This window comes from Melospiza melodia, chromosome 4 (assembly GCF_035770615.1).
Source record: "Melospiza melodia melodia isolate bMelMel2 chromosome 4, bMelMel2.pri, whole genome shotgun sequence".
Lineage (NCBI taxonomy): Eukaryota > Metazoa > Chordata > Aves > Passeriformes > Passerellidae > Melospiza > Melospiza melodia.
Window position 1 is genome coordinate 97553839 of NC_086197.1, and position 22120 is coordinate 97575958.

The window sequence follows — 22120 nt, forward strand, 5'->3', positions numbered from 1 at the left end:
TAATGATCTTGTGTCCGTCCCTTTTTGTTTGCCAAAATTGAGACAACTGCTTGGTGCTGATTTTCAGAGAGATTTTGTAAATGCTCGGGCTTCTATTAAAGTACTATTAAAATGAGTAACCAAAAAACTTAAATTCAGCAGCAAATGTCGATCTTGGTGCAGTACAATGCAAAATATGAATAATTCACATTAACTTTAGAAGGGAGCTGTGTGGTTTCTGCAGAAGGTTTGAGATCTGTCACATCAAACGTAGCTGTAAAATGCTGAATTCAGTGGGCTAGTAGCAAACTGCCAGTAAGAGTCTCTCTGGTGATCTCTGTCTTGGTGCATATGCTTTGCTGCAGACACGTAGGTGGGGAAGCCTACAAGACAGAATTCAGGTAGGATGTATGAAGTGTTAGTCTGTTGGACTGAGGCAGACATTAATAGCAAATACAGACTGGTGCTCTGAGCGCTGGCAATAGGTGCTGTTCAGAACAGCCCATGTGCAGCTGCATGTCGGTTCTGGTAGGGATTTTTTTTGTCTGAGATTTTGTTGGTGGTTTTTCTGGCTTTTTCCCCTTTTTTTCTTTTTTAATATAATCTAACTTGGCTCAGGAGGCAAGGCTCAAAATGAGATCATTAGGAGCAAAATAAGTCTTAACAAAGGGCTGTTTAAAGTGGCTGTTTGTTTTCAGACCCAGTTGACTGCTGCTGAGAACCTTTCCGTGCTCCATGTGCCAAACCCTGTGGACATGCTGCACCCACAGCAGCCCCACACATGGCTCACGAGCTCCTGGGCCCTTCCAGGGCAGCCCTTTAAGTGCAGAATAAAAAAATGGGGTCATAAGAATCATAAATACGGCATTTTTGAGGAGGAGCAATGTTACTTCAGCCCCTTTTTTAACTTTTGCATACAAATAGTCTTCAGTTTCCTTATTTATTTATTTATTTATTTATTATATAATTATGTAATTATATAATATATTAATATATATTATTTGATTTATTTATTATTTATTTAATTTATTAATTATAATATATTAATATATATTATTTAATTTATTTATTATTTATTTAATTTATTAATTTTTATTTATTAATTTATTTCCCTGTTTTTCACGTCTTCTTTTGGCCGTGCCTGGAGGATTTCTCCTCGTTCTGCTCCTTGCAGGTGCCCCTGGTTAGCACAGGGGCTGTCCATGGACATACTCTGATTTTCATGAGCAAGGTTGCTGTAATTAATCCCAGAATTTGTCTGCATTTCACTGTACCCCCTCTATTTTGGAGACCAAGCTGGAGGCATTCTGGGTTCTCTAAGATTTTCAGTGGTGCGTGTCTTGAATGATGCTTGAATTTGCCCATGATTTAGATTTCTTTCAGTGTTTCTAAAAGTTGAAGATAAACATGTTCTATCAGACACTATCAAAAACTTCACAATGTAGGCCTGAATTTCAAGTCAATATTTCTGCATGGGTTTTGCAATGTGTGCTCTAGGTATCTTCCTTGTGTATCCTTTTCTATGGAGGTACAGATATGAATTATATTTTCATGAGGGTTTTTTTTCTGATCCAGCCATAGAAAGGAATAATTTGATATATAGATAGATTTGATAGCAGATCTTCATTCAACTTGACCTTCGTTCAAAGCCCCTGACTTTATTTTGTCAAAAAGCCTAGATTATTAATGTCCAAATGTTTAATTGCTTAACTATGTCAGGTCTGCAGACCTGGAAAGATCCTTGCAGCATGACTGTAGCACTCAGTTGCTCACATGGGTGGAATTTTGTAAACACAGACGTTTTGGCCCGCTAGCAAGTTCTTTTATTGTGTTGTATTTTATTTTACTTTATTTTTTTTTTATCAGTTGTGGCCAATAATGAGATGCAGATGATTATTCCTTAAAAGCTAGGTTGACAATGGCTTCTATCGGGAGACATTCTGTCTTCATAGAGTCCCTTGCAAATGCAAAACTAGATGGGTATTTTTTAAAAGGAATTGCATTTCATTATGCAGTCTTAGGTGAATTTTCATGTTTAAGAAGCCAGAATACAAGGGAGTGCTATATTAGTGTATTATTCTCACAACAAACAAGGCACTGTTCTGTTGCTACCTGCTTGGCCATTGTTCCCAATTGTGTGTGCTTTGCAGCGGTATTTGGATGGTTTCCTGCTCTCTGCCAGCACAAAAAAGGCATTTCTGTTACAATGGCCCCTAACCACACAATGACGGCATTAAGGATTTATTTGGAGGTTTCATTATTTTCTCCTCTTTTGTTCCTTCCAGGATGTCTTCCAAGCGACCAGCCTCTCCGTATGGGGAAGCAGATGGAGAGGTAGCCATGGTGACAAGCAGACAGAAAGTGGGAGAAGAGGAGAGTGACGGGCTCCCAGCCTTTCACCTTCCCTTGCATGTGAGTTTTCCCAACAAGCCTCACTCTGAGGAATTTCAGCCAGTTTCTCTGCTGACGCAGGAGAACTGTGGCCATAGGACTCCCACTTCCCAGCACAGCACAATGGTAGGTTGGCTTTGCTCTATTGTGCTCTATCTGCTCCCAGCTCTGCAGCAGCCTGGCACCCCGAGCTGCCCGCGGTGGGGAGTGCAGGGCACAGGGCTCCCCTCATCCTGGGCAGCCGTGCAGGCTGTCCCTCCCCTGGCCTGCTGGCATTTCATTTGGGGTGCTGCAAGTGTGGGAGCTGCGCTGCTGTGAGCTGCAAGTGTGTGTGTGTGTGTGTGTGTTCAGCAAACAGCGAGCGGGTTTGGAGCCCTGCGAGTGAGAGTCACGTTTGGCACGGAGTCTGAAACGTCGCCCTGGTGCCAAGTTTGTGCAACACTGAAGCTTCAAACACTGCGTGAAGGCAAAAGAAAAAAGAAACCGAATAATGATGACTTAAAAACTTACATCTGAAGCGTGATTCACGTCACAGATACCCACAATAAAATTTACTGTGCTTATGAATTAAATCAGCTCACTGCTTTTGGGCCTGTGAGTTCCACTCTACAGCTGACTCTGAGCACTCCATTCATGGCAGGCAGCAGTCCAGGGGAAGCCCAGAACTGGCTGTGTCTTAAAGAACACAAAACAGTGCCCTGTTCTTGCCGGCATTGTAGTGTCACTGAGCTGGGTTTGGGCACATGGAGCACTGATGCATTTTCAGAAAGGTTCAGAGGTGCAGGGAAAGCTCCCCAGCACTGATGCATTTTCAGAAATGTTCAGAGGTGCAGGGAAAGGTCACTGATGCATTTTCAGAAAGGTTCGGAGGTGCAGGGAAAGCCCCCAGCACTGATGCATTTTCAGAAAGGTTCAGAGGTGCAGGGAAAGCCCCCAGCACTGATGCATTTTCAGGAAGGTTCAAAGGTGCAGGGAAAGGTCACTGATGCATTTTCAGAAAGGTTCAGAGGTGCAGGGAAAGCCCCCAGCACTGATGCATTTTCAGAAAGGTTCAGAGGTGCAGGGAAAGCTCCCCAGCACTGATGCATTTTCAGAAAGGTTCAGAGGTGCAGGGAAAGGTCACTGATGCATTTTCAGAAAGGTTCAGAGGTGCAGGGAAAGCCCCCAGCACTGATGCATTTTCAGAAAGGTTCGGAGGTGCAGGGAAAGCCCCCAGCACTGATGCATTTTCAGAAAGGTTCAGAGGTGCAGGGAAAGCCCCCAGCACTGATGCATTTTCAGGAAGGTTCAAAGGTGCAGGGAAAGGTCACTGATGCATTTTCAGAAAGGTTCAGAGGTGCAGGGAAAGCCCCCAGCACTGATGCATTTTCAGAAAGGTTCAGAGGTGCAGGGAAAGCCCCCAGCACTGATGCATTTTCAGAATGGCTGAAAGGAGCAGGGAATGGTCCCCAGCACCAGGAACTTGCACAAAGCTCTTCTGTGAGCACAGAGCCTGCACAGCTCTTGCCTGTTTACAAATTGGCTGTAACTTTTCTGTCAGTCCCCCACCTCCACTAGGGCGCTAGTAATTTCACTGGAAGGGAAGATAATAAGTGGACCTGCATATTTGAAGGCTTTTAAAAAGGCATTGCAAAATAGGTGATAGTGTATTCTCATAAAAGCCTGCAAGAGCTCCACAGTGGTATTTAAGCCCTTACAGCTCATTATGCATATGTAACAAGCCCTAAGTAAAAAGCCTTGGGGATTATTATTTCTCATAGGACCAAGTCACTGGATATTCACTGACGCTGCTCTCCTAGACAGAATAACTCATTGATCCTGATCCATTTCCCTTCCTTTTTTGGGCTAATGCTTAAGCTCAGGCAGTGCTTTGGAATACATAATTTTAGTTTGTGTTATTGCAACTTTACATGGGGAAAGAACATCACTGGAGAAATTACTCATGGCCAGACAATGTCATTATCTTTTTTGAGCTTGTTTATTTCTCATCCTTTATCTTATGTTTTATGGAGATGAAATTCATTAACATAACAGCTCCAGCCAGTGGATGTGAGGGTATGTAACTAATGTATGGGCTTTGGTATATTGTGGCCTTTTTTAAGAGAGTGTTTTGAAGATAAGGAATTGTTTCTGACAGCATTTAAGTCAATAGATAAAGTTGTGATGGCACCAGTAGTGTAGAATCAGACCCTAATGAAATAAAAACATACTGTTTCCTAAGCATCCAGCAGGAGTATTTCAGCTACACCTCACTGGGACATTTAACTGCTCTTTAACTGATTTTAACTAACCCCTTTGCTTATTTGGTCATTACAGTTTTTAAGAACAAGAGGTTTCGCTGATCTCCTGGTGTAGCTTCCTGCTATGGAGGTTGTGTTTAATGTGATGTCAGAACAGTTTTCTGTCCTTTTACAGTACAAGGTGCTGAATCAGGGGTGTTTTAGGTAGTTCTGCTGCAGCAGTGACACACTGCAGCCTTACCTGAGGCAGCGTTTGGGGGGCTCTAAGGGTCTTGTTTTTTCTTCATACATATTTAAGAAGATTGGCAGGCTGCATGAATGTAGCATTTTGGTAATATCTCCCTTTCAGTGAGGACTGTGTTGTGAATCATCACTCAGGTAGTTCAGAAAGGATGGATGCAGCCTGTGTGTCTCCAGACGGAAGGAAGTGATCAGTGTGCATGAGTAAAATAGCCATAATCACTCCCTCTGCTGTTGTGGTATGTAGTTATCAGAAGGAAATCACTGGGTAACGTTTGGATGACTTCAGTTGGTGTGCTTAGCAGTGACAAAAATCATTGCCACAGGGCATTCGCTGTCTAACCTGGCAGAGGACGTTTTTGTACTGTTTCCATTGACATTCTGCTGTTTTATCCTCTCTGGGCAGCAGACCAGGTGTGTGCAGGTGTGCACACAGCACCACAGACTGCAGTCTGATGGGGTTTTACTGATAAAGCTCCAGGACCTTCACACTTCCCAGCTTAGACTCCTGGAAATTCACCCTGTTGCGCTTCACCAAGTTTTAACAGCCTAGTGAGCCAGCTCAAAATTCTGGGTAGATTTTTATAAGAGGAGGTAAAAATTCCTATAAGGACATCTTCAAACCTGATCGAAATTGGCAAAAATCTGCAGAGCCCACCAGAATGAACAGGGTATTTCTGAGGGTGTTGGAAGTGCAGCTCAGTTGGGCCAGGTCTCCTCGGGGCGTTTCCACCAGCCTCAGCCAAGGCAGGGATCGCTGTCTCCAGCTTTCTGGGTACTTATTCCAAGTAGGAAAACTCTTCTCCTGATAAGAAAAGAAACAATAACTTATCAGATTTCGAGCAACTACTCAGTAGAAAATAAGAGGCAAATGGTTTGACCTGGAATATATGTGAGATTTTTCCCTGCCATGAGCCTTGCAGGGAAGCACTTGAGGATTACAGTATCAGTCAATGGCTCTTCTGAAGAAACCTATTAAGGCTACAGTATTTGGGCAGCACAGATAGTTGTTAGCTCATCTGAGTTACAAAGGTTTGTTTTACTTGTTTCTATTTGCCTGCCTTTATGTTCTATTTGTCTGCTTTTGCAACTCTCAAGACCACTGATCTCGCCAATAGTGTCTGTGTGCAAATTCTGGAAAATGAGAAATGTCAAGGCTAAAAGCACTGATTAAAGTATTCCACAGGCATGGTGTGTTTAAATCAGACCATCCTTTTTAGCTGTAGAATATCAGTGAAATGTAGGATGGAATTAAAAATAAAATAAATAAAAGAAGTACTGAAGAAAAGGTCAAAGTGGTAAGTCATAATTCTGCCATTCCCTGGTTGTTCCAGACTGATGACTGTGACTACCCTGGTAGCCCACATCTGTCCTGCACTTTCAGGACAAATTTAGAGGGATTTAGAATTAATTTTCAATAGTGCTTTAAATTGATAGGAAATATTCTGGTGCACTGTTCAATAACTTTGTTGCCTCACCCTAGAATAAGTTGTGTTTCTGTGGTGAATGAAGTCACTCCTGTGTAACTTGGGAATAATATTGATAACGGCAGTAGTGCTGGTCAGAGAGCTTACCAGCACATTGCTTTGTGCTTTTCCTCCACTTGCTCAAGTAAAAGGTTGTTTAATGCTTCATTTGGATTCTGTTATCACATCTCTCCTGGCCTGAGCCTCACCTGTTGGCCTGGAGTTGTCAGCATATGAATGGTGGTGGATCAGAACAACAAGCGCTGGAGCACTCAGCCATTGTTCAGGCCTTCCGAGGAGAATGGAAATCTGAATGCATATAGCTTTTTAAAAAGTCAAATAGGACTCTAATTATACTGAGCTAAAGAATGCATATTTAAAAAAAAATAAAAAACAACCTCACAGTGGTTTTAGAGAAATTTTAATTTCCAGTGTACCTTTGAGCATCAAGCTTAGGATAAGTTATTGTGAAGATACAATGCACAGTGTTGTGAACACCAGTGCCTTTACTGTGCCAGCTCTCATAATGAGAATTTCATTGTTTGGGGAGAGCAGTCTCCTACACTCTAGACAAAAGTGTAATTACTTTTGAACGATGTGGAATGTGCTCAGTTTAATAGCATGGAGAATAGATTCACAAAGATTCAGATAAAGCTAGCTTGGAAGCCATATGTGCAGTGTGGCAGTATGAAATTGTTAGCAGGCACCATAATTACAACACACACACGCACACAATTTCACAGTTTAAACTGGAAACTGTTGTTTTTGTAAGAGATAGGCCTAGCTGAACAGGACTAGTTCAATTAAAATAAACCAGAAACAGTGGTAAGTTGGCCTTTGTCTGCTGTTCTTTCCCTCCTCTCCTAGTGGCAGATTGATATTCATAAGATGATGAAGTTGCACTGTTGCAAACACTGCATTATAAATGTCATCACAAAGGTGGCTGGTGGAAGCAGTTTGTGCAGATCCAACTTTAGGCTTTTACCAGGGTTTAATCTTTATGCTTGGAGCATTTCAGGGAGTCACTGTGCGGGCTGTTGGGAAGGGGAACAATGAGAAGGAATCCAGTCAGGACCCTTTGAAGAGCTGCAGAAGTTGCTACTGCACTGTTCAGTGCAGACCCTGGAGAGCTCTCTGGAGTGCTTGAGGATCAGCTGTGGTGGAGCCAGAAGCAGCTTTGGTAACTCTTTGGTGACACTCTGATAGCATCTTGCGTTCAGGTTGGGCTGATCTGTGTGTCCCAGTGTCCTGGTCCCTGTTCTCCCTCCTGTCCCACCCCTGGCCTCACCTGCTCCAGGTGCAGCTCCTGTCTGGGCACACAAATGCACTCGCCTGCCTTCTCCAGGTGAGCCAGGGCTCACAGCCATGGGGCCTTTCAGGAGCACTGTGCTCTTGTGGAAATTTCCCTCTGTTTATTGAACCACCCCTTTACACAGTGACTTTTGCACAGTTGTGGAAAACCAGGGTGGGTGCATCATTCCCAGCAGAAATACCTGCTGAAGTCTGAGGTGACCCATTGCTGTTTTGATCGGACTTTGAAAGGTCCAAAGGGACATTAAATAACTAATGAAGTAAGAAAACTTCTTTTTTTAATTTTTTTCCCCCCATTCCCCAAGCAGGAGGGTTAAAACTACATTTAAACCAATAACTTGACAAATCAAGACCAGACTTACAACACATATTGCCTGGAATACAGGGAGCAGATCAGATGACTGTAGTTTTTAAAGGCCACGAAGAGAAGTGGAAACAGCAGTTGTTTGTTTTTGCTGAAGACCATCTTACTGTGAAGCAGTCATGTTTTTAATGGATTCATTTGAATTCAGTTAAGCAGAAAATAATCAACAGAAAAGTAAACACCTTTGTTTTATGGAAGTGCTGGGAACTGTATGTGTCCATTGTTTGCAAGTGATTATGTGCCTAGGCATCAATTCATTGACTTCATACTGGAAAATGTCTTCATTTAAACTTACTGCATAAATACATGTAAAATCTAATTCAAGTGAGTAGCTGAAAAAATCTGCAGAAAAAAGAGATAGGTAGAACTGTAAAGCCCACATTTGGTAGGAATATTCAAACCAGATGCTCTCTCTTATGAGAAAAAGAAGTATTAAATGGCCTATCAAAAAAACTATGTAAGCAAAAAGCTTGGTCATCTTTCTAAGTAACAAAGATAGCACAGATTTGAAACAAAATTTTGAAGTTATCAATTTGAGGAGCACTGCTGAGGGCTGGGATATGGAGTATGCCCCTCTAGGACTGCAAGTTTATAGCAGCAATCCAAAGAGACTCCATTTAAATTTTCCTGCTTCTTGATGCATCTTTTGCTTCCAACAGTCACTCCCTGTGTGTGACACAGCACAGGTGGGGTCTGTGGGATCTTCTCCATCCTATTGGAAGTCAAACAGTAAATGTGGGATTTGTGTTGTTTCTGCAGTCCAGGTCCATCCCCTGTGGCACTCAGCCCAAATTTATTCTAAAACTCCATTTTTGGTGACAGTGAGTCTTTCTGGTGTTGTAGTGAGACACAAACTCTGCTGCCACTTAAACACCCAGTTCTCCATGGTTCTGAAAACACAAGTCCAGAGAAATGAAGTTTGAAATGTTTGTGCTTTTCCTTTCAGTGTCTGTGTGTCCTTTGGCCAGGCTGCTGCACTCATGAGAAGCTTTTGGCTCAGTGTAGCTATTATCAGAGTAGAGAGCAGCATTCCAGGCTCCCATGCTCCTGTCTGACATTGCCCAAGGCAAGGCTGTGGGAATCCTGAGTTAAATGTTTTGCCCCCTGCACAGCACAAACTCCTCCTTTTGGATGCCACCTTGACTCATTTTTGCTTCAGTAGTTGTTAGTTCCTTTAAGAACTTCCAGAAGAGTTTCCCCATGTGCTTTGTGTTTGCTCCACACACTTTTCATACCCCTGGTGCTTCTTCTGAGCAGCTGGTGTGGCTTTCTCCCTTTCCTTTCAGTGCAGGTGCAGATTTCTGTTTGCATCTTTATCAGTTCCTGTCTGCTTGCAGTTGTCCTCTGAAAACCTTTTTCTGCTTTGCCCATTTTCTTCCTCTGCTTGTAGACATATTTAACTTAGTAATTTTTATTATTTAATCCATTCTAAAGCCCTTCAGTAAATAGCTCATATGAAGATGTTGCACAGTAAGAATGAGTGTTGAGCTATTTGCCTGGACAGAATGTCAATAAAGTAGGGGATGGTTGGTTTGTGATATGCAGCACTACTTAGCACAGATACACCAAACCTAAAAGGCATTGTGAGGTGTTGGGCAGGGTTTCTTGAATTTCAGGGCTGCAGGGCACCCCTGTGGTTATGAACTGGCTCTGAGCAGTGCCAGAAGCTCCTGCCACCCTCAGTGCTCACAGCTGTGTTTTACAGTCCCTTCTCTCACTGTCAGAGGTTTGTGTCCATGGGAAGTTACCCACTGCCGTTGGGATTTGGAGCATTTCTTTGTTTTCTGTCCTTTCGATGGACAAGAGACTGGTGCTCATGGTTTTTGCACTGTCTTTTTAAGTGTGATTTCTCAGGTCATGCAGAATTCAGCTGGATTAGTCTGTGCCAAGGCCAGCTTGCTTTCTCTAGTTCTTCTTCCCACTGCTAATGCTTTTTCAGATTCACCAAAAGTAGTGGTGGTTGTAGTGGGAATGAAAATGGCATTTAAAGGCTCATGTCATGCAGTGATGCTCTTTCCCTTTCGTGGAGCTAGCTGCATCCTCTTCCCTTCAGTACATCAGTGAAGCTCCACCTCCTTCTCTGCTCTAATACAAGGGGTTATTAATTTTCTCTAGAAATTCATGATGAAGAAGGACCTTTGGCGAGTTAACTGCAGATTTCATTATGTGCTTACTTAGGAATATGTATTCACTTAGGAATGGGGATTTACCAGTGGTGGGTCAGCTCCTATGATGTGTTCAGAGGAGGAGATGGATGTGCTGCAGCATCTCTGAACCAACCAGTGTTCCAAAGTGTTTAAAAGACAATGAGAGGGAGGAAACACACTTTCTGAAGCAAAAAGGGTCCTTTATGCCTGGAATGGCAATCATATCTGAATGGTTTGGCTGGCCTTGTTTCCAGGTTCTCTTTAACACCCTTGAGTTCTTTGTTTCTGTTTCTGGTTTAGGTGCAGGTGTGGGATCAGATAAGGCATTTTTGCTCTTTGCAAGGGAGAAGTAGACTTGGTGAAATGCATTAATTTAGCATCACTAGATAAATCAGCAAAAGTCAGAGTGGAGTTGTGCCCAATGTAACTCGGGACAGCTTTTGCCAGGGCAGTGTAAACAAGACTGTAGTCATACACGGAAATAGTGGAAATATGGAAATAGTCCGCTTCAGCATCCTTTTCTTGTGCTTTTAAAACTGAATCACCCTCCCAAGGAAAAAAATAAGAGCTCTAAAGATTAACTTTCTGTGGTTTGTACAGGCAGCAAGCAAATTACACAGATTGTCTAAAGCATAGACCAGTAAAATCTAATATCAGACTGTTATTATCTTTATTTATATTGTACCAAGAGCATGATTTATTTTTATAGAGACAGAAAAAAGAAACATTCCTGCCCCAGAATGCTTAGCTTATGACCCTGTTCCTGCAAAATAATCTGGTTGATTGGAACCTAATGCTGGTGGTAGCAAGAGGGAGGGAAGGAGAGGTCACTGGCTATAACTCCTTCTGCACATAGCTTTCTGTGGGATTGGATTTTGATGACAGAAAATAAGAAATATTATAGCAAAAAGGTAAAATCCTTCTGACATCTCAAGTCTGAATTACTGGGGTAGATTGTGTGTGCATCTCTCCACTAAGTCATGTCAGAGGTGGAAGCTTGCACTGCTTGTTAATAGTGCTAGCCAGAAATAATGCAAAACATCCGTGCTTCAGACTCTGTGCTGATTTTCAGATTGAATTTAAAGTGTGGCTTTCATCTCTGTAAGTGAAACCTTCCTCTTTCCTTTCACTTTGGAGTGCTGCAGTTGCAATCAGGAGACGGCTCAGCTTTGGATCCCTCTGTGTTCAGTATCTGCTGAGGGTTCCAGAAACACGAAGACACGAGTGCAGAGCTTAGCACTGAGGATTTAGGGCTCTGCTAGGAGCAGGTTACTGTCTTATACAGTTTTCAGTTGTATTTATGGAGTCCCAGGGATGAATTTCTGGTGATTATTGGACCTTGGTGCAGCATGAGGACATTTTGGCTTTTCTGATAGAGAAGTTATTTCCTCTCACAGAATGGAACTGGCCACTTACACATCATACAGAGCCATGTAAATCTGAATGTCGCTTTTGGGGTGCAGATTTGAGGGTGAAGTCTCCCTCAGACTGTCTGTTTAAAAAGTGTACAGTAAATACACTTTAACTTTGTAGTTAATGGCAGTAAATGGGGAACAGTGGAGTGTGATTCATTTTGTCCTCACAGATCCTGTAAGTAGGTCAGGGAACTCCCACCCCAGAAGTGCCTATTCTTCTTCATAGATTGCAGCTGGAGCTTAGGGTGTTAAGCTCAGCTGTTGATCCCTATAGGTTATAAATCTGTGCTTAGATAACTTCAACCAAAAAAGCTCTGAGTGAGAGGTAATTGCCTGGTCAGAGCATTTAATAATTTGTTGTTGGTAAGTAAAGGTTTGCTGTATAGTGCTTGGCTCTGTTGGGAATAGAAAACATTCTGCATCTCAGAGTTCAAACCACTCAACTCACTTCAGTTTGTGGCCTGCATCTGACTAATGATAGTGAGTGCGTGGTATATTCTTTACTTTTATAAATATTAAATCTGCAATCCCCCCGCTTTTGTTTTTTTTCCAGATTCTTAAATTCATATTGTCTTGACAGAAACAGCAGCAGAGTGTTGGGGAGAGCACATTGCTCAGTCACAATAGTTACATGTATAAGACTTGTGTAAATTCTCTTTAAACCTTTTTGATAAACTCCTCTGGAAAGCAGTTTTCAGAATTTCATAGATCTGCCAGCAGAGCTGCAAATAGAGTCATTCAGTCCTGCAAAGAATACATCTGTGGCAGATGATGTACTTTTCCTGTTTGCTTGTGGCCAGTGTAAACTTGGCTTTTGGGCAGTGACCATAGCTTCAGTTCTGAAGCTGTCAACATGAGTATTGGGTAATACATTGACACAGTCAATTCCTGAGCTTTCCTTGTGAATAAACTGATTGGACTGAAACACTTAATTTAATATTTAGGACCTGTATCTTTGTATTGCTCGGTAAAATATCACGGAGTTGTTGGACTTGTAATTTGATAAATATTAACAAAGATGGCAAGGTTTTGGTTACTGAGTGAAATTACATATTATTTCCAGGTTCCAGGTTGCTAATTTATCATGGGCAATTCACTTCTGTCACCCATGGCTGTGCCAGTACAGTGGAAATTGTCCTTGCCCTTCATCCATGATGGTCTATGATTTATCAGTTTCCACACTCGTGGAGATTATTGATGCCATTCAGTGAGATTGGGGTTCAGCTCAACAAATTTGAGGCACATAAAGTTAGGGCTGTCTGCACAGTTTGTGTGAATAGATAACCACCTGCCTGGAACAACATTTCCAATCTTAAAATAAGCACCCAGGACAGGAGAGATGAATTACCCTCTCAAAGTGCTTGTCTGTTGACTATGGAGGGAGGCTTGATGACTGAGTGTCAAATTTGGGGCCAAAATTAGGTGAGAGTAATCTCATTTGTAGTATGTGGTGTGAAAGGAGTAGCACAGGTTACTGTGCAAAAATCCTCTCATTTTTCTGGAGAAGTAACCGTGTTCTAGGTCATCCTTTTATTTGGGGAGGGGCTAGGGGTGTTGTGTGTGAATATTCCATCAGAATTCCTTTTTAACCAGTACTTATGGTATTTAATGGGGTTTTAAGAATTGGATATTCCCTTAAAACAAGCCTTTTGTGGTATATCTATTAAGTAGTTCAGATAATAAATAATGTGTTGGTTAGCAACATGTATTGGAGAATAAAGAAATACAGAACACCTTAAAAAGGCTATTTGGGAAGGTTGTCTTAGTATTGAAAAATGGCATTACTTCTAGCAGGTTTCCCCTTCAAAATTTAGGGAATTATCAAATATTATTAGAAGTTCAAACGCTTAATAAAGCATTTTTCTGTCTTAGTATCAGCTGTGATGAACATCAGATTTTATTGTTCAGTTTAATTGATTGCAGAGATCATATGTAACCTGTTAAAGATGTGAGTTAGCCTCGCTTGGTCATTTTTGCAACTCCAAATGCTTTGCACAGGCATAGCAATGTACTGGTTAAGAAACTGTAGCAAAATTCCAGGCTTACTCTGTTGTAAAATTCCAGCCTTACTCTGTAGAAACCTGTCTGCTGCGTGTGTTCTAAGTCTACTTATGTCCTCCTCTGTGTTTAATCCAGAAAATGGGGATATGTACATGTGCACAGCTTCACATTTTGGCACCGTGCTTGGTAGATTGTGTGCTGTGACTTGTATCGTGCCTGCAGGCCATAGGAAAACGACACAAATTAAATGTGAAATAGAGGGAGACGCAATTTAAAACTCGCATCTTGTAGGGATGCAGTATGGCATCTGAGAGTTGCGACATATTGCAGAAAATCCCCCCTATTTGCCCAACAAGAAGGGGTGTTTTCAGCTGTGCAGCTCGGCAGCATGGCTGGCGTGGCTGGGATGGCTGTGGCTGTGTTTTATTTCGGATTCCAGCCATGACCACTGCCACGCTCTCTGCCTCCTCCTCGTTCTTGTCTCTGGCTGCACAGGTCCTGCTCTCTCTGCCCTCCTCTGAGGCTCTGTAATTATATTTACTTCACACAGACACGCGAGTTCCCTTTTCCCTTTTACATATGTTGTTTTCCTTCGTGCTGAGAAAACTCCACAGCCTGACAGGGCGCTTTTTTTTTTTTTTTTTCTTTCTTTCCCTTTTTTCTTTTTTTTTTTTTTTAAGCACTCCAAATTCTATCCAGCTTTAAACTCTTATGTTTATAACCCTGAATATCTCTAAAATGTCTTTACCTAAAACACTTTATGGTTTTATTACCAGGTTTATGCCAGTAATAATATTCACATCAGCTTTCTTAGGGATAATCTTTAAGCAGAACCTAGCAAGAAAGGCTTTGAAAACTATCATTCCCAGGAACGCAAATCTGGGAACATGAAACATCGGTTTAATCGCCCTCCCTGACAACTTAACACGACAGATTGAAAAATACAAGCCGATATGGGAGCGGGATCAATGGATTATCAAAGTCCTGAACATCTTTGCTGGGGCGGGGGGAGCCGGGGGCTCGGGGCGCTGAGGCCCCAGGTTTGCGCGGCTTACCCGGATCCCCTGCCTGACGGGCGGCAGCGAGATTTACATGAGGGAACTCGGGGGGCTTTGTCACGGCAATTGTATAAAGTGATATACAGTGCAAATCGACTCGAGCATGTCCCTGGATAGCAGGCGGTTTACAGCCTCTTCAAGCAGAGATTACTGCTTTATCTTGTCATACTAAATTAACGTGGCAGCACACTGTTAAACAGTGGTGACCTCTTCATCTGTGGAAATTGCTGCCTAGAGGAGAGATGGTATTTAAGACTCTCTCTCTCTCCTTTTCTCCCCTCCCCACTTTTCTCCATCCTCTTCCCTTCCTCCCTGTCTCCCTCTCTGTATCTTGTCTTTTTTTCTTTTTTTTGCTGTAGGGCCCTGAGGCATTTTTGGGTTAGGTTGTAACATTAAAGACAAAAAGAAAGAAGGAAGGGGGAAGGGAGAGGCTTTTAACATCAAGGTGACAACAGCTATGTGTTAATTGGGCCTTTGTTGTTTGATTAATAGCCACTTTGGTGTAGAATATTAAGACAGTTGTTTGGACAACTTTCTAAAAATGACATGTCCTTTCAGTAAACTGGGATTAAGCGGTGTTCTCTGGTCTGCACATTTTAACTCCTTATTGTTATTGCATTCAGGGCTAGGCTTGCTGCTCTTTTGGAGCCAGCGTTTCCATCCTGGCACCATCCTGGGCTGGCATGGAGTGCCACAGCTCTCTTCCGAGGGTCAAGGTGATGGAAATACCTCTGCAGCGTGGGCCATTTCAGAACTGAATAATGCTCCGAGCAGGGCAGCTGTGTGGGAAAAGGGAAAGAGCCATTTCATTGGGCTGGCAGCACAGTGCAGAACAGGAAAATTAAATCCCACGTTCCCATCTTTTTCAGTAAACTGAGTCAGTTGAGGAGAGAATGACATTTCTTCTTTAGACAGGTTTTCTTTTCTTGGTTTTTCTATTTACTATGCAGTGCTTCACCGTGGGTCCAATCCAAAGCTCTTTGAAGTCACTATAAAGACTGCTTTGTCTTTAATAGGCTTTGGATCAAGGCCCACATGACCTTAGGCAAATTATTGCAAATCAGTGTTATGAAGTGCTTGGAAATTTGCAGGCATACATGTCCAAAGCATTACTTTTTTATATACTTTAAAAAACAGTTGGGAGGCCAGGTGAAATCAGACTGGCCAGGGTGGCCTTGGAGGTATCTATATGTGCTGAAAATGGAAATGTTATGAGTGCAAGTTTGGGCTAAGGAGGATTTCCCTACCTCCTCCTGTGCTGGCTGATGAGTGTTTAACAGGTTCTCTTCCTGTGCTCTTGCCAGTGGACAAGAGAAAATTATTTCACTTCCAAAACTCAGCACTGGCTCTGGCATGCCGTAGTACTTTGACCACTGCAGTCCTATGAAGATGGCTGTAGGAATTTAATTATGTGAGATGGAAAACCATGATGATCTATCTTGGATTTTTCCCTGCTGGAGACAATTGTTCCTTACTGTGAATTTCTTGAGCTGCCACCTACACAAGGATTGATGCAAAATTCTGTGCGTTTTGTGTGTAACATTTTCAGAGGCAAGTTTCTATTCGCTTCCCTGGGATGCCAGCACAGCTTATTTTTGCAGCAGAATATTTGCCATTTCAGATGCAGAGTATCTGTGAGCACTGATGTTCCTTTGGTTGAATTTTGAAGGCCGTTGAGCTAAGCAGTTACACCAGAGATATGGAAAGGGCTGACTTCCTGATTTATTATTTGGGGAAATCAATGTGTTTGATAATTTATGTACAGCTTACAGAGGCCACGTTAGTGGCTCATGAATCGATCAGCACCAGCAGAAATGAAAGCTAACGAGCTCGTTTCAATAGCAAGTTGCTCATTAGCAGGTAGGCTCGCTGATTTTCAGGGTTTCCAGTTCAAAGTCACATGTGCTTTCCCGTGTCCTCGGAAGGAGCATTTTCATTGCAAAGAGCAGAAGCAGAAAAAGAAAGCGTGGCAAGGTTCTGAACGTTTTCTCATTGCTTTGACATAAATGTTTGCAGCAAATGCCGGGCTGGAGGGGCAGCTATCCAATGGCCTCAGCCTCTGTCCATCACTGTAGGGACATCAACTTTCTGAAATGGAGTTTACTGGGGAATTAACAGTGGATATGGGAAGAAGAGGGTAGAGAGAGGCCTTTCCTGTGTTTTGCACAGAAATCTCTGCATCACCAGGGCACCATTCTCAGATTTCCTCCAGCTCAGGAGCCGTGTGTGGGATGCCAGCCAGCAGGCAGGGTGTCCTTCCCTCCATCCCCAGCCACCACTGTGACCCATCCTGGGTAGATAACACCAGGCTGTGCCTTCCCCTCTCCTGGTAACATCTGAAGTGCTTTGGTGCTTTTGGGAGGTTTTTTTGGTGCGTTAACACACAAACTGGCTTGTTTAGCTCATTTGTTATCCTACTTGGTGGAGATACCAAGCACTGAAAGAACATGGGATGAACCTTCCTTGAGGAAATACTCTAAGGGTCAGCACTGAGAGGTTTGGTAGATTTTTATGGTGCTAATCCCATAAACATGCCTAAGAGCACAGAACTGGTTCTAGCTTTGTGCATTAGTAGAGAATCCTGGTGTCCAGCACTACTGGTTGGGTTTTTCTTCTGGTAAAGAAGCACATTCAGTTTTAGCCTTTTTGAAAAGTAAACCCACTGCTTTAATTACCTAACTTCTGATAAAATGTTCTTGAATCCTTATGTTGCTTGTATATAGGAGTATATATGTAAAAATAGTTAGGTGTATATGCACAAACACATGTATTTCAGCTATCTCCTTTAGACACGAGGAATACACCACTCCTAATCAGACTGAAAAATCCCAAAAAACAGTTTCTTGACAGAGTTGCCTGAGGCTCTTGCAAAAGAGGGACTCTCAAAACATATTTTTAAAATATTTTAAAAAAAGACAGATTTTCCGAATCTCAGGAATAGATTTTCAACTGCCTGATTTGGCTTGAAATGAGTTGGCTGAATCAGTTTCTTTTTCTTTTAAGTAAGTCTATAAAGCTTTGATGAATCTGGCTCATTGTTTAGCACTTATCTCATGAGTAAAGCTTGAGAGGTTTGGCTTGAAACTTACCAAATCACATCTTTGGAAAATGGCCCAAGCCTATTGATTTATCTGAAAAAAGAAAAAATCCAGAGCAAAACACAAGTAAAAAACCCTGATCCAGCTTAGTGAGTAAGTCCCTTGCAGATCTATGGAGCTCCTAGTGAATGAGCACATCCATTTCTCACCATTTTCAGCCTTGTGCTTGGTGGAGCTGCTGGGCTGGGAGGGACTGGGAGAGGTCACCCAGAGCCAGCTGCAGCCCAGGGATCAGCTGTGCCAGTGTCATTTCCTTCAGAGAATAGTCTGACTTCTTGGAGTTATCCAGACAGGAGGCTCGGAACCTCCCAGACTGTCTGGCCCAGGGTTTGCTGTCTCTGCCTTTAGAAAATAACTCCTGTGTCATGACTCCTGTGGAACCTTTCCTGCATTGGTTTTCTCTCATTAGTTCTTGCCCTAGCTACTGCAGCAAAAGGAAATGTTCTCTTTGCTGCAATAAATGTTTTTGCATTTGAAGAGTGATATCACATTGCCTTGTCTCAAACTGTCCTTTCAGTGTATGGGACTCTTGTCTTCACCATGGTTTTCTAAAACTTTTTTTACTGGTTTGTTGCTTCTCTGGAACTCCTTAGAGTAAAATCATTCACGTTTTAACAGCTGTGTCTCCTGCTTAAAACCAGATGCTTTTCCATTGAGGACAGTGGTGTCTGCAGCAGGTGCATCTGAGGTGCTGCTGAAAAACTCTAATCCCAAGTGAAAACATGCTCTGGGTGGCTCAGGCACCGTTTCATAAATGACGCTGTGGAGATTTGCTCAATTAACTCGCAGTGAAATCCTCTCCTGTGCATTTCCTGGCGCAAGGAGGGCTTTGTGTGCTGCTCTCTTTTGCTTGGGTACCTGAGAGAGGACACATTCTGGGGCTGCTTAGCTTTGCTGGGCCCTGAGTGCAGAGCTCTCAACTAGCAAAATGGATTATAGTGCCTCCTGCACATCCAAGAATGGTCAGTAAAGTCTGAGTACAGAATCTTAGTAGAAAGAGGAAAAAGAAATGTTGAGTTTCCCAGACAAGGAGTTGGCAAATTTGCAATTTAAGGCATTTCATCTGGAAGTCAATGGGAAAAAATAAACATTAGACCTCAGGATATCAATTTTAGGCGTCGGGTTTAAAAAGCACTCAGTCCCCTAAACATTATTATTTTAATATGTATAAGGTAAAGTGTGCAGAATGTTTAAAATCATAATCCATTTCCTTTTATTATCTTTAAGGAATAAACTGTTTGCACTAGCTGAAATAAGGTAACTAATACAATGAGGATTATGCTTTTCTGTATGTTATGAATGCAATAAATCCTCTGTTTAAAAGGCATTATCAAGTCAATCTTTCCCCTTTATTGGATGACATTTGGTAGGAATTGACCTTGATGTCAGTCAGCACTTCCTGTTCCTTTTACTGTGTTTTGGGCTGCTTGATAAGAGAAAAGCCTCTTCACCTTTAAATAATTTTTTCTCCCTTATCTCTTGATTTTTGCATTTTGGGGATCATGCTTTGTGACCTCCAGAAAGAGGCGTGAGCTGTTTGTGTTCATGGACTTGCTGCATTTTTACAAAGCAGGGAGGTAATGCAGAGGGGAGAGCAGAGACAAGGAAGGTGGTTCGTTTGCTGCACAGCACTGCTTTTTCTGAGCTCTGCTGTAACACCTGCAGCCCCAGGGGTGAGCGCCTGGGGATTGTGAGAGAGGCTGGGGATGAGCCCAGGGTGTGGTGCAGTAGGGGAGCGTGCTGCACTGCCAAAGGAAAAGCACTGTGCAAGACAGGATGGCAGTGATGGGCAGCATTCCCAGCAGATAACGAGAGAATCTTCCTGTGGAAGAGCTATTTTCTCTTCACTCTCCCTCCTGACCCTTTCACTACAGGATTTTGAACAAGCTTCCCGATCTTTGGAAGTGCCAAGTGCTTCTGCAGTCAAAAATTCAGAGTAGCTGATGGCAGATGACAGCTGCTGATGAGCAGCTCAACCCCTGCTTCAGTGCAGAATTTGGGTAGAATGTCACTACAGAAAGATGTCACAGAAACTTTGCAGAGTTCGCAACCAGCACACGTCTTGTAATGAAAGAAATAAAGTTCACATGGTGGTGGCATGATGATGGTCACCTCAGCAAATAGGGGTTTTGGGAGCAGGTGTCATCCTTGGGCTACAGAAGAGTTGGTGGTGATTGGGCTGGGGCTGTGCCCAATCATCCTGAATTGGCCCCAGCTGTGCACACAGGTGAGCAGCATTGACAGTAATGAGGGCACAGACGGCACACAGGTGCAGGGCATCAGCAGCAGGGCATAAAGGGCTGGGCTTTAGGACAAGAAGGGCAGATCCTGCAGCCTGCTGAAGAGGTATGGTGTTACTCTGTTTGGGTTGAAGCTCTCTCAAATTGTATGGTGTTACTTTGTGCATTGTGGCCATCTCAACTGTGCAGGTAGGGCCAACTCTTCAGAAGTCTTCTGAATTTTTTGCACGCATTTCTGAGGGGAGTCTTTAAATACTCCTGTAAATACAGGATATTAGCATGTATTATTTCTGAGAAAGAAGATGGAAAAAACCCCACAAAATAAAAAAACAAGAAAGTGCTGATATTTTGATAAAGCCAGTGTGATTTAAAGTGCATCCCTTGGAAATGGATGGCTGTGTTAAAACTGGCCGGAGGACCTGCCACAAGAATTGTGGTAGGAAATAGCTCTTCATCACCAGCAAAAGATCAGTTTGTGCTGTTGCAGTTTCCTTTTTTGCTTCCAGATTTATCAGTTCTCTGTCGGGTAGGCTTTTGAACTGTTTTGATAAATAATTGTGCTTGTGAAGGTTAATGGAGTGTCAGTCCCTTATTTACTCTCAAGTCAAATGTAGTGCATGCTAGTCAGAAGTGTAGGTCATGCTGCATGCCCAGCTGACCTTAGTGCTTTAAAGTGTGGTTATAGTCAGATAAATGACTGGAAAAATGACATTAAAGGGTCCTATGTTTTCTGTCTTCTGTGGCTTTTGAGGTCAAATTTAGTTGCATAAAAATATGATATTTCTATTAATTTCCTGTAATGCTATAACTTAACCCAGGGTTTGAAAATACGCTGTGTCTCTTTTTGCTTCACATCATCCCTAGTAATAAACACTTCGCAAATGCTACTTAACCATTTTTTTGATGATATGTCTGCAAAGCAGAGTCCAATTCTTCTTTTGTAGCTGCATTGACTCCTCTGTGCTGAGGGCAGTTAAAAAGAAATGGTCAATAAAGCAAGCAGATAGACATGACTCAGAAAGTACATGGGGAGCAGCAGTGTTGAATGTAGGTGACAATTTAAAGGCACTGTCCTGTTTATCCCCACACATAGTTGGACGTTCTCCTGCTTCAGAAGCAGAACACAGATACTTTCATCTAAACTTGCACTAATCTGTGTCAAATTAATTCAGCCCTGCCGTCAGAAGAATGACCAGCAGTTTCCAAAGGTGTTTGTTGCTGTCTGTTTCCCACTTTATTCTCCTTAGTGTCTTCCCTGGATATTGTGTTTCTTCTCATAGTGCTTATGCCCCAAAGTAAATTTAAGATTCGCTACCAAGATTTGAGGCATTTCAACAGCTAATTCTGACAGTGTTTTGTTTATCACTGTGCATAATCTGAGCTCTTAATTTACTCTGTTACTTCCAGGGAAGAAAGTTGTACTTCATATTGAAGTGAATAATAGCTGACATGAAAATAAATAAACACAAAGGCTTGAAATCAAGTGTGTTCAGGAAGTGAGATTTCCAGAACAGTTTAGTCTTCTGAAAATTTGATCCCTGACAATAAGCTGTGGAGTTAAATGCAGTTTGCTCATGGGGATCTCCTGAAACTCTTGCTGAGCTGCTGTTCAGTGTTCTGGCCAGCTCCTGTAGAAAACAAATGTGCTGAAATCTGGAAAAGCGTGTTGATGGTCAAGATCTGAATGGAAGAAAGTTTACAAAAAGATTGGGGATTTTTGGCAGTCCTCAGTTTTCCATTCAGTCACTGGAAATATAATTTAGGTATTGCTGTTTGAGTCCATGGGCCATTCTAATCCCAGGTATTCTCCCTTGGATGTTCTGGCTGATTTGGGTAACTGGTTTCTATATCACCAGTCTGGATGAGCATGGGCTGGATTCAGACTGGTTCTGAGCTGTTCAGACTGGATCCAGCCACATCAGACTGGTTCAGACTGGTTCTGAGCTGTTCAAACTGGATCCAGCCACATCAGACCAGTTCTGACTAGCTCAAACCTGCTTGGACCAGTCTGAACTGGGTGGATACAGTTTAGATCACAAGTTGTGACCTGGTGTCATTGTAGCATCTTTTGCCCTTCTATTTTTGAAAGTTTCTCTGAACCTGAAGTTGAGACACTCTGTAGTGTTTGATCAACAAATCAAATAAATGAAAATGTATTGAGAAGGGCATT

At 42.5% G+C, this 22120-nt stretch overlaps 1 protein-coding gene across 12 annotated transcripts in view; it reads left to right on the forward strand.

The window, feature by feature from the left end:
• Positions 1-22120, forward strand: part of SOX5 (SRY-box transcription factor 5) — a 595693-nt gene that overhangs the window by 354770 nt on the left and 218803 nt on the right. For 9 of the 12 annotated variants that reach the window (XM_063155718.1, XM_063155717.1, XM_063155720.1 and 6 more), the window contains one exon: positions 2265-2496. In XM_063155718.1, the coding sequence (XP_063011788.1) occupies positions 2266-2496 (231 nt within the window). In that variant the 5' untranslated portion in view covers position 2265. The remainder of the gene's footprint in view (positions 1-2264; positions 2497-22120) is intronic. The other 3 variants (XM_063155723.1, XM_063155721.1, XM_063155722.1) reach the window with 1 other exon arrangement.